The following is a 12,132-nucleotide window of genomic DNA, read 5'->3' on the forward strand; positions in this document are numbered from 1 at the left end:
AGAAACTGCCTGCAACCTTGGAGAAGTCTCAGTATTGTCTACACCAGGCTTCCCCAAACTGTGGCCCTCCAGATGTTGCTGAACTACATCTCCCAGCATCCCTAGACACGATTTTTTGTGGCTGGGTATGCTGGAAGTTGTAGTTCAGCAACATCTGGAGGGCCACAGTTTGGGGAAGCCTGGTGTAGACAATACTGAGCTAGATAGACCAATGGTTTGACTCGGTATATGGCAGCTTCCTATGTTCCTATATTCCTAGCAAGACATTCCCTACACTTTTAAATCTAGATGTCAGAGAGAAAGATACTAGTGTAACCCTTTCCCCAAAATCTAGTGCTCTCTGCATAGGAAAATTTTCCTTGTTGGTGTCAAAGACCCTACATTTGAGTGAGCCTTCTTTTCATTCTGAAGTGGCACAGTCCAGACACAGGTTTACCATCTCTGTAAGAACTAGATAGTATATAGGCGGCAACTTGCAACCTAGCTTAGAAGCCACTGTGTCTTAAAATCTAAAGTACCTATCACTGTTCATTCTTAAGGCGTGTGCATGTTCACGCGCTCACACATTTTCTGATATCCATTCAGTTAATTTTAGATCCTGCTCAAGTTTAATCAGGAAGGCCCCACTCTGAATGCATGTGTGCACGCACTGCCTTGATACTGCCACCCAGAACAAAACTCATTCCACACACAGATGAAAAAAATTAGAGAGAACACTGGTACCTACCTTTTAGCAAAATATTAAATTCCAGCTTTTCTTTCCTAAGCTTGCATGCTTATTTCCTTTCCTCATGAAAGGAAGCTCATCTATTTGTAAGCCAGTTACTTTAAAGAGTAGCACAGACTATCTTTTCATGCTGTGGTCAAGCTATAAGAATTGTCTGCTTTGGGATAAAAGCACAAAATGTGGTGTATACAAAGGGTACTCAGTGGAGCTCAAATTAAGATAGGGAAGGAAGCATTTCAAATATTTTTTGGACATAAATCACTGGCTGACATCTAGAGCAATGAACTGCTTGTGGAAGGAATTTATGCTAGCGTAAAACTGTTGCGCTACCTAGTAGCACTAAGTCTGGACCTTGCATTCCAGACTAGTGTTTTGCTACTGCAGGCATGCTTGTGCAACAGTTTTGCAGTTGCTGAACAACTCACTTATTTCCATGGGAACTTCTGTGCAAAAGCACTACAGTGCTCTTGTGTTATGCCTATTTTTAGCACAACCAAGCCATCTGCTAGCGGTAGTGCAACAGTATTAGTTCTGCATGCAGTTCCTTGCTCTGGATGTTGGCTGCTCAATTTAATGGGACTTGCCTTTAAGTCTACTTACATGGGAGTAAGCCTCATTGAACTCCTTGAGACTTGTTTCCGAAAATATTAGGAATGCTCGCCTCCCTATCTTAACGTGAGCTTCATAAAATATCATTTTGTACATAGAAAGCCTTTATCAGTAAGTGCACAGTTATTTTATTATCTATCTATCTATCAAATTTATACCCCACCCAAACGTACGTCTCTGGGTGGCCAAGGAACTGTCCTACCTTGGGATATGTTCACAGTGTATCAGAAATTCAGAGCTGCTTAGCTGAGGGCAGCCATGTTCTAAGACTGAAGGCAGGAAGTATGTACATTTTCTAACTTTTTTGTGTGGTAGTATTCAGGAAGGGTTGTAAGGCCCACCTTCTTAGGTTGGCCTTTGGGAGTTAAACTGTGGACAAGCTGATCATTTGAACAGCTGTCATGTTCATGGGGTGGTCATTTATTCTGGTGATGTGTTGCAATAATTGTCTTGTGACTTTGGTTGTATTATCTTTAACATTTTTATTATGATTATGTTTGTAAGCCACCTTTAAATAAATGGGGAAAACAAATAAGGAGAAGTTTTATCTGGTCTTAAAAAAACCAACTTTATTGGTCACCTTTTCATTTTCTAGCTAAGCAAACTGCAGTCTTCCAACTCCAAAAAGGTCACCTTTGGACTGAATAAGAACATGACTGCTGGTGAGTTCCACTGACTGGTGTGACTTTTTAACTTCTCTGAAAATCATACAGTTTAAACGAAGGGGCACAGGGCTGCAATTCGTATGCAGCAGTTAACTGCTTAAACAGCTGTGCTTGCTTTGCATTCTCACATAGAAATGAATGGCTGTTGTTTACTCTGATGGGAGAAAGTAAAAGAACTGTAGTCGTGCCACCACTGAGGTCAGGACAAGTTTTTTTTTTTTTTTTTTTTAATTTAATTGGGATCACCAACATCTGGGCTGGGAAGCAGATTTGCCCCTGGATTAATTCAATCCGTGAGTGCATCTACTCTATCAACCACAGAAAAGAATGGCTCTTGTTAATATTTGCAACTAAAATACATCCAACTTGTCATACTGACAGGTGATTTGCCAATAGATATGGAATAAATTTGGGGTTACCGTTTTCTGCTGGATTTGCCGCCTCTAACAACCAAGAAAAGACACAACACCAAGCAGCAGTATTATTCTTGAGTAATTTTGCTTTGTAATCTTTGTTTGACAGAATTTAAGAAAACGGACAAAAGTATTTTAGTCAGCCCGCAGGGAGCCTCCAGAGTGGCTTTCAATCCTGAGCAAAAACCGCCTCATGGAGTACTGAAGTCATCTCCTGCCTCTACTGCAAAAACACCTCAATTAAAGAAAGCCTCTTCAGTGCCAACTAAGAAAAGACCAACTGCTATGGACTTCTTCTAAACCAGGGTTTCTTAACCTTGGATCCCCAGATTATGTTGGACTACAACTCCCATCATCCCCAGCCATGGCCTTTGCAACTCGGGATGATGGGAGTTGTAGTCCAACAACATCTGGGGACCCAAAGTTGAAACCCTGTTCTAAGCAAAGACTGACTAGTTTTGTAAAGAATATTTCAGTTTCAGTTTAAAAAATATTTCTGGAAGTATTTTGGTATATTATTTTTGAAGTTAATACAATTGTATACATAATGTGACCTGTGATGCTGTTACTTTAATAAGCACCTCTTGGCTGTGGATTGAAACAGTTTTGTGTATTACCAAAAGAAAGGTAATGGAATTGGATATACCCTTGGACTTTAAGATCTATAACTCTTAAAAAACAAAATCCAGTTCCATAGTGAATGAATCTGTAAAGATTTATTCTAAATGATTGTTGCTCACATCTGTTAATCCTTTGTATTTCCCCCCGGTAAAGAAAAAATTTAATGGGGGGAGGGTCTCAGTTCTATAGGCTTAAGTCTTTGGAAGTAAATTACACATGGCTCCCCTCATTTGATTCCACACTGCCTTGTTTCTTTTCCTTATAATATATTTACCTTCCTTCTTCCTACCAAACGCTTTGGATTAGCAACAAAATATTTCTTCAGGAGAACTACTTCTACAGAAAAACCATTTGGACATTGGTTGAGTAACCAGCTGCTATTATAAATATCTTGTTATCAATGGTAACCCAAGTACTACATTTGGCACTTCTTTCTCAAGTGCTTCCACTGCTCCTCTTCTTGTGCTTTCTTTTTCCTCATCAACTTAGAAAATAAAAAGATCTTCTTACCCCAAAACTCCTAGGCAGTGCTCAGAATTACATTATCTGCCTTCCATCAAAAGAAACCTGTTGTACCTGTTTCTGAAAGCGTTAATGCCTTATGACACAGGGTAAAGATGGTTTTGGAAATAAGTCCATGACTTAATCTGCAGTGTAAGATTTAATTACATTCCACATGAAATATGCTGCTGTGACTGTGCCTATCTTCATTTTCCTTTTCACTTCAGTACAGAGTACTCTTTTTAACCATATCATCAATTTATTTTGAGAGTTAAGACTGTCTTAAAGACTTCTCTATACAAAATCTGGTTTAAATTTCTATACTGGATCTCAACACCTCATTTCTTAGGTACAACACAGTATGAAGACAGTTTCTTATTTATTCTTTATCCTCCAAATTACTGGTAATGCTGATGATCCCCCCCCCTTTAGCCATGGATATTAGTGGTAAAAATTTTTTTAAGAAAAATTCTTTGGTGTACTCCAGCTTCAGAGTGAATGATACTCTGGGCAATAACCATCTATAAATCTCTCTAGAGCCAGGGGTAGGCAACCTTGGCTCTTGAGCTGTTGTTGAACTACAACTCCCATCATCCCCAGCCACAAATTTATTGCTGGGGGTGATGGGAATTGTAGTTCAACAACAGCTTGAGAGCCAAGGTTGCCTATTCCTGCTCTAGAGCATTCATACAATTACCACCTAATGATGTTCTCGGTGGCTGTGTTTTCAAATTACTCAGGCTATTGCACTGTGTTAATGGCTTTGTCCATGGCTTTGATTCCCCACTACCACCCCCACCCCCAGTTGCAATTTTAAATGATACAAATGGTCATGATTAAAGACTTAACTTCTCTGGACTTCTTATATCAGATGTTGTATATCTTTAACTCTTTGTATTGGCAAAATATAATGGAAAGCATCCATCTTAATAGGAAAAATTAGTATTGGTCCTTTAAAATAATGTTAATATAAAAACAAGAAAGCCAAGTTATAGCTTTGGTTATACAATTTGTTTTGATAAACTATTGGGAATTTGAACCCACATACATTAATGGATCAGCTTTTGGACAGGTCTTTTATAGAAAATGCATATCAGCAGTTGTATGCACATTATTTTAAAATACTTTAGTGTTATAATATTGCTCCAGTGAAAAGTTCAAAACTAGAGTACTTAAAGACTTGGGGGATAAGAGTTTTTATCCTTCTATTGATCTGAACCTCGGGGCTTTACGTTTATCCTTATTATCATAGTTGGCTCTGTTATCAAGTGTGTTGCAGAACAAGAGTGACAGCACTGTTTACTAAATGTTAAGGTAATGTACGTATCATAGAGACTTCTGGATTAATGAATACTGTATCTGTAGTCTGTTATATGGTTGATTTCCTCAGGGGTGGGGAATGACTTGTAAACATGCGTGTATAGTATACATCTTCCTGATCTTCCATGTTTCCCCAGGATTTCAGTGAGAGTAATTAAAATGGATTTATATACACAGCATATGAGTTCAATTACACATCTGAAAATATTAGAAGACCTGAAATTAATGCAGCATTACTGGGGGAGGGGGTCTCCTCTGCCTGTTTATTTGTATAAGACAATGGGCAGCTTCACATGGTCTCTAGAAAATAAGTTGGCAGTAACTAGCTAGTTCCTGGCAAGTGCAAGCTGCCAAATATGAAAAGCAGGAATCTCCATATTCAGACCAACATAAATTACTCTTAAACATATCTAGAATCCGAAGTTAAAATGACTTGTATTTAAAAAGCAGTGGTTTGTAAAGTTCTTTTTTTAAAAAAAACAAAACAATCTGTTTAAAATATTGTGTCTAAAGGTTTGTATTCAAAATATTTAGGAGTAAAAAAATTTTTATCAAGCTTTTGTGAGTAGAAAAGCATCTGTTTTGATCTTTTGTGTCCTGGTACCTCTTTTGTTGCTCCCCTTCCATTACATTACACACTGAATGAGTGTGCATAACAGGGTGGGCGAATGTGGCCCTCTAGCTGTTGTTGAACTACATCTCCCATCATCACTAGCCACAGTTTTGTGGGTGGGAATAATGGGAGTTGTAGTTCAACAACAGTTGGAATGAGGGTAAGGAGATGGCTTCTCCTTGCAAGTAGGCCATGTATTTTGACCTTTCTCAGAACTTTCTGCCAAACTATATAAATGTGCATTTTAGAGAAAAAGAAAGTGTTAGGAGCTGATATTTGCCCCACACAAAGGGCTGCTTCACACAAAATAATTTTCATACACAGATGTTACTTCCGTGTAGGAAAGCAAACATGTTTCAATGTCTTTTGCCACTCTGACCAAATCAAGCCATTTTTCTCTTTGCAATATTGCAACAAAGCTTTCCACTCTGCCCCTTCCAAAAAATACTTTATGCTCTGGTACTCTTTCAACTTGGCAGTGGCTGATGCAGCCATCTCCCATTTGGTTCATATTGAGCCTCTCACCTACATCTAGCACTGCTGCCAGATTATTCACCTATTTTGTTGCACTGATCAAGTCATATCTCTCCTTAAATTGCTTTGCTGGCTTCCTGTCCATTGCCAGAAGAAGCACAAGCTCCTTATCCTTCCCTTTCTCCCTCCACTCTCATTTCCTGTTAACTTCTGTGACTCCTCCTTCAGTTCCACGACTCTCAGCCACTTGAAGGTCTCCTGTTCCCTCAGATAATTATGTCCTCTCTTCCTTTCTGTCTCTATGATTGACACTGCCTCCTGGAACATCTGTGTGATGCTGCACTCATTTCTTTCCAATCCCTTCTTAAAACTTACCTTTTCTGTGAAGCCTTTGGCTCAACACCTTGGTCTCTATTCCCTACTGCAAATAAGCTTAAGTATGTGTAACTGAAACACATCTATATTCCTCCCTGTTTACCCTGCCTCCATTCCTATGCTAAATCATTGTAAACCGCTTAGAGAGCTTCGGCTATAGAGCGGTATATAAATGTAAGTGCTATTGCTATTGCTAGTGCTATTCCTCTCCCCTGCCTCTGTCTTAAGTATATTAACATCTGAATCTACAGTCATTGTGACTGTAGGTACTACATTTACCTGACTCCAAAACTAGGTTCTCCCCACCCCTCCAAAGTTTTTTGATACTAGAAGTCAGGAAGTCTTAAATTCAGAGTCCTGTTCTTTTGGGGCAAATGCAGGTATAACCTGGACTTAACCTCTACTTGTTAAGGGGGTCATCTTAAATTCAGAGTCTTTGATTTTGGTAAATACAGTAATGGGAGGAGTTGTACAACATCTGGGATCTCCCAATCTAGATCATATGCCCCTTGAGCAGGAATCTGTTTTTTAATTCTCTGTAAAACACCATGGACATGGATGGTTTAGTAAAGTACAGGCTTTTTATTTTGCTGTTACCAATTTCGGCTTCCTGTTGTATGTACACATGGTAAAATGTGCAACAAATGCAGCATAGCATACTAACTTGGGAGTAAGTTCCATTGAATTCCTTGGGATTGACTTCTGGATAAACATGCCTAAGACTAGGTCAAAAGAATGTTTTATGTAAATAATTTAAAAATAAATGTTACTTTCCTTAATTAAAATATGCTAATCTGCAGTCCAGCTAATAATAATTTTCAGTATGGTCAGGTTTTCTCCTGTAAGTCATACTTTCTGATGACCAATAGGTATCAAATTTTGCGTGAACAATCCTACAACTGAAATTAGCTGAATGCACTGCATTTTAAACCAGAATATGCTTGCTGAATAGTTTTTTGGGATGTTTTTAGAAGAAATTCTGAATATAATCAGCAGGTTTTAACTGTTATTGTTCTCAACAGATTTTTAACACTCTGTAGCAGATTAAAGCCTTTGTCTCAGAGCAAGCTCATGTGAGGGAAAGAAATGCTGAATCATCCCTGCTGAGCTGCCTGGCTAGGCTTCTCCTAAAACTATTCTGTATTATTGGTAGGTCCAAAATACTGCTGCCGCCGCCACCACCACCCCTTTTGTCTACAGAAACTCTCTGGGCTTGGGGTGCGATAACGCAGGGGGGAAAAACCTTAATTATTTGGCTCGTGGACAAGTACTAAAATATTCTACATGCAAGCCTACATGTAGTGAGAAAACTGATAGCTGCTGAACGTTTGAGGACGTTTATACCAGAGAAATCCCCCTCCTCCTCTTTTCCTATGTTAAAAACCAACATGGAGAGGCTTGTAAAAAGAAAATAACTTAAACCAGTTTTATGCAATTACTACAGACTGCTTCTGTCTGAGGCTTTCTCAGCTTTTAGATACAGTTAAGAATACTTTGTAGAATTACAAAAATAGATTGTCTTAATGCACGCTTAAATGTTTATAGAAGCTTTTTCAATGCCCTAAGTGTATTGAGTGTAGGCTAGGGTTTCTTATTTCAATTTCATTGCAGGTAAACTATAATAGAACAGTATCCAGAATATGCAGAACACACACGCCAAAGAAATATAACATTCCTAATGCAAAGTCTGACTAAACAAACTTTCCTTAGACTAAACTTCCCATTTCCTTGAACTCACCAAACTCCTGAGGAGAATTCAAGCTCCCTCTCTTTCAAAGATCTGCAGAGTTATTCTCCTGCAGCCAACCTCCAGGGGCATATGTCTCTAGCCTTGCTTTTCTAACAAAGAATTCCCCTCTTCCAGGCAACAGCTCTCTAGTTCCCACCCACCTGATGTTCTGATTGCCTGAGCCTTGCCTGAGCCCTGGAGTTCACCAGCCTGTCAGTCAAAACAAGGGTTCACTTCCAATTAACCCTTTAGTGGAAGGGGAGGCTGATCACTACACACTCAATCAGATCAGAAACGCAAAAGAGGACACAAACTTTCTCAGATTCAAATTTACCATAGATAGTAATTATTCAATTAAATGAATAATGTTGAAATCCTACAAATGTCAGACTTCATTTCAAAATTTCAAAAGAAGTTGAAATCCTACAAATGTCAAACTGTTCTTTTACTTCCCTTTTGCAAGCACCTTATTTTTTAAAAAAATCTATTACATATATTTAATTTCTCTATTGCTGTAATCTAGTAAAGCTTACTTTGCCCAGTTGACAGGCCTCACTTACTAATTAACATACATTTTGTTTTGCTGTTATGAATGGACTGGAAGACAGATATTGAAGGGATTTTTTCCAGAATAAAAATGTTAAAAGCCCATGAAGCATGTATAGATGTCTCAATCTAGTGGACTTCAGCAAGGTTCCTTAACCTTGGGCCCCCAGATGGTTTTGGACTACAATTCCCATCATCCTCAGCCACAAAGGCCATGTCTGGGGTTGATGGGAGTTGTAGTCCAACAACATCTGCGGGCTCAAGGTTAAGAAACCCTGGACTACAGGATTAGCTTCTTTATAGAAGGCTGGTTCTAATGAGAGAGTCACTCCCACACAATTATGTTTAAACAAGTAGTTGGAGCAACACTGTATAGGGGCCTTTCAGATTAGCAGCCCTTACATGATTATGGGATGCACTGGGAGGATATCAGGATGTCCTTTGAGGAAGTCACACCAAGTGCAACCTTGGCTTGCCCCCTTCATAATCACAAATGCTGAGAGGACTGCATCATCGGGATCAGCCCAGAAATAAACTGCATTCCAAACAGAGGGAAATAAGTATGGGGTAGTAAACTAGAATTTTTCAGTGACCAACCCATTGTCATCTACACCAGCTCCTCCTACCTTCAACAGGAATGGTTGAACCCCAACAACAAATCCCAGTAAACCCACTACTATGCAGCTCACAGGCTAAACCAGCAATTTAATTAACAGGCTTCCCCCCGCTGCCCCCATTACTGTTCTGCATAAGAGTAATACAAATAATCTTTGGCCAATATCCAGATTAAGGAAGGGCTGGTGCAATGGCTCAGGAGCATTTGTGGGGAGGGCTGTGCACTGTGTGAGAGATGTGCTAGTGCTCTCTTAGTCTGGATGTCAGCTTTTGCCTACAGTCACTACAGTGAGAGTCTAGGAGCTGTTTCAACCTTGCATTCTTTTGTGTATTGTTGCTTTTTAGAACAAATTCTTTATACATGTAGCAACAGATTATTTTATATGGATCTTATTGCCACATCACATTTCAGAAATAACTGACAGGCTGGAGTTGTGCTTCCTGAAAGATGTGGCCTCTGTTATGTTCTGTGTGGCGAGTTTTAAAGGGGAAGCTGTCCAGAATCCAGGAATTACATCTCCGTTTATTGTGGGTATCGTTCATTTCAGGATGCTGTATGTGCATAGACTGCTGTAGAGCTGTCACTGTACTTAAATGTCCTTTATTTTCACTACTGTGTCTTCGCCGCCTATATGAACCAAAAAGAAAACCACAAGAAAACTTGGTCATATTGGCCATTTTGATAATAACTGAAATAGCACAGAAGCTACTACATGGGTGCAGGGGGCGGAGGGGAGGTTATATTTAGTTCATTCAAGTAGATGGTGTTTTTCCTCGCTGTAGGAAAAGAACAAGGCAATGTAATTATCGTCACCCAGGTAACGTGACTGGAGATGAATACAGACAACAATAATCAATCTACAATGAAACCCCTGCAGCTCTAACTCAAATGCAAGTCTGTTCTGTTTAGATCCCAGCAGTGGCCTGAGTTTTCCACTGTTTTGTGTGCATGTTTTTCAGGGAACGAAAGATGACTCTTGCCAAGCCGATGTCCCTGAGCGATGGAGAATGAAGGAAGTGGCTTGTGACTGCCAGATGACAGCATGTGACGCAAGCCATGCACAGCAAGCAAACTGCTGAGGGACACAGTTTATGCCAGGAGGGTCTTCCTTAGTTCTTATAAAGACACTTGAGGTGGGCGGGGTGCTGCTCTTTTTTGTTCATATTCTCCATAAGACTAGCATGTGTATTTAGGCATTTCTTGTATTATTCTCACCCCAATTCTAGTTTTACAGAGTACAGCATAGCATTTACAAGGCACATGGCAGAAAAATATGGAATAAAGGAACCAAATGCCTGTTAAATTGCTCGCTAAAACACAGTTCCAAAAGGAAACATTGCTTCTTTAAAGGCTGCTCACCACCTAATGTAGTGCTGTATCTATCACGCTGTATTGAATCTCCTGTAGCTCTTTACAGCTGGCGTACAACACTGATTTTTTAACATATGTACATGCTGCTCTCAGCTGTGTGTTAGCAGCTACCATGTTATTTAAGGGCTTCAAAGTGAGGATCTGTATCTGAAGACTGATGTGTTGAATTTTCTTCTGGATTGGGTGGTAGGTAGCACCCTTCATGCCCTACCACCCAACCTGCCTTGGTGTCAGGCGCAACCCATGGGGAATAATGGGCTGGTTCAAGTCCCCTATTATTCCCTATCGGTGAAACAGTGCACCACTACACAAGTGAAAAAGGAATCACCCAGCATAGAACACAACACATGACACAAAACAAAGTCCAAAAAAGAACCACTGACACAGACTCTGCCAACCACAGTGCCAAGTGCCCACGCTGCATCATTGGCACAAGATGCTCTCTCACACCCTGACACACAGACTGTTATGACTCCATTGCAGCGGCTACCGCTGCTGCCTTTGGAAGCATAGCCATAAGCTGAACTCACCTAGAACAACCTCTTCAGCGTCAGCCACATTTTGAGTACACCTGACCTTGCAATGCAGATTGCAGACATAGCAGACCTCCAGAGAGCAACTTGCAGATCAACCACAATTCAAGAGTAGTGCACCTTGCAATGCCAATGCAGAATCGGATTGCGGAGCGGAGTCACCATTGCAGTGAGTGAACCACAAGGCCAGACATGGAGCTTGCAGCAGACACTGGAACATAGGAAGCTGCAGGTGGGGGTGACCATGAGTCACTCACCCTCTACAGCCAGTGTGATATCCCAGCAGCGGGAGATTGGCCTTGAGGAACACCAGCTGTTCCACCAAGCCAGCATCCTGGTGCGAACAATGGGGTGCCACCACATCCCCAGTCATGGAAAGCACCCTCTCACTCTGGATGCTGGTTGGTGGGCAGGAGAGGAGCCATCTGGCAACTGTTGCTAAGTCCAGCCAGACTTGGTCATGTGTTGCCCCAAACGGGATCAAATTCATTTCTGGGTCCACCACCACCAGGTACTGCAGAACACTCTGCTCAGCACTCTGTTGGTGCCTCCTGTACCCCTGGCAAGGTGCCAAGGCACCTTTGTTTCAACCACAGGGTGGAATGCATAGGTGGAAGTGCCGGCTGCGTTGGCCCTGCCAGGGAAACCACGCCGCTGGACTGGGAAGTGGTGGGCTACACTGCTGCTGGGTGTGGACTTAGGTAGGTGCTCCAGCATCCTCCTCCTAGTTCGGACGAAGCCTCCTCTCCTCTGCCCACCCAACCTCTTGAACCAGAAGGGCCCTCCACCTAGGCAGCTCGGCAGGGGTGATGGTATAGTCCTTCATAGTTGGGTCACATAGGCAGGCCAAAACATGCTTTGCTGATTGACCCAACTTGCTGTTGAGCCACTCTACCCCTCCAAAACTCAACTGACCTGCCAGGGCACATGCTTCCCCAGTGGTCAGCATGGCCTGAAGCTCACCCATCTTCTTCAGGAGAAGAGCAGTGGGCAAAGCCTGGCTCACTGCTGCTGCCTCA

At 41.2% G+C, this 12,132-nt stretch overlaps 1 protein-coding gene across 4 annotated transcripts in view; it reads left to right on the forward strand.

Moving 5' to 3' along the window:
* RRP1B (ribosomal RNA processing 1B) overlaps window positions 1-10,512 on the forward strand; it is a 38,752-nt gene extending 28,240 nt beyond the window's left edge. For 2 of the 4 annotated variants that reach the window (XM_053306054.1, XM_053306058.1), the window contains 2 exons: window positions 1,932-1,998; window positions 2,524-5,413. In XM_053306054.1, coding sequence (XP_053162029.1) covers window positions 1,932-1,998; window positions 2,524-2,714 — 258 coding nt within the window. In that variant the 3' untranslated portion in view covers window positions 2,715-5,413. Of the gene's footprint in view, window positions 1-1,931; window positions 1,999-2,523; window positions 5,414-10,168 lie in introns of those variants that run through there. The other 2 variants (XM_053306056.1, XM_053306055.1) reach the window with 2 other exon arrangements.
* The last annotated feature ends 1,620 nt before the right edge of the window (window positions 10,513-12,132 follow it).

The sequence above is a fragment of the Hemicordylus capensis genome, chromosome 3, assembly GCF_027244095.1.
Source record: "Hemicordylus capensis ecotype Gifberg chromosome 3, rHemCap1.1.pri, whole genome shotgun sequence".
NCBI classification, from domain to species: Eukaryota; Metazoa; Chordata; class Lepidosauria; order Squamata; family Cordylidae; genus Hemicordylus; species Hemicordylus capensis.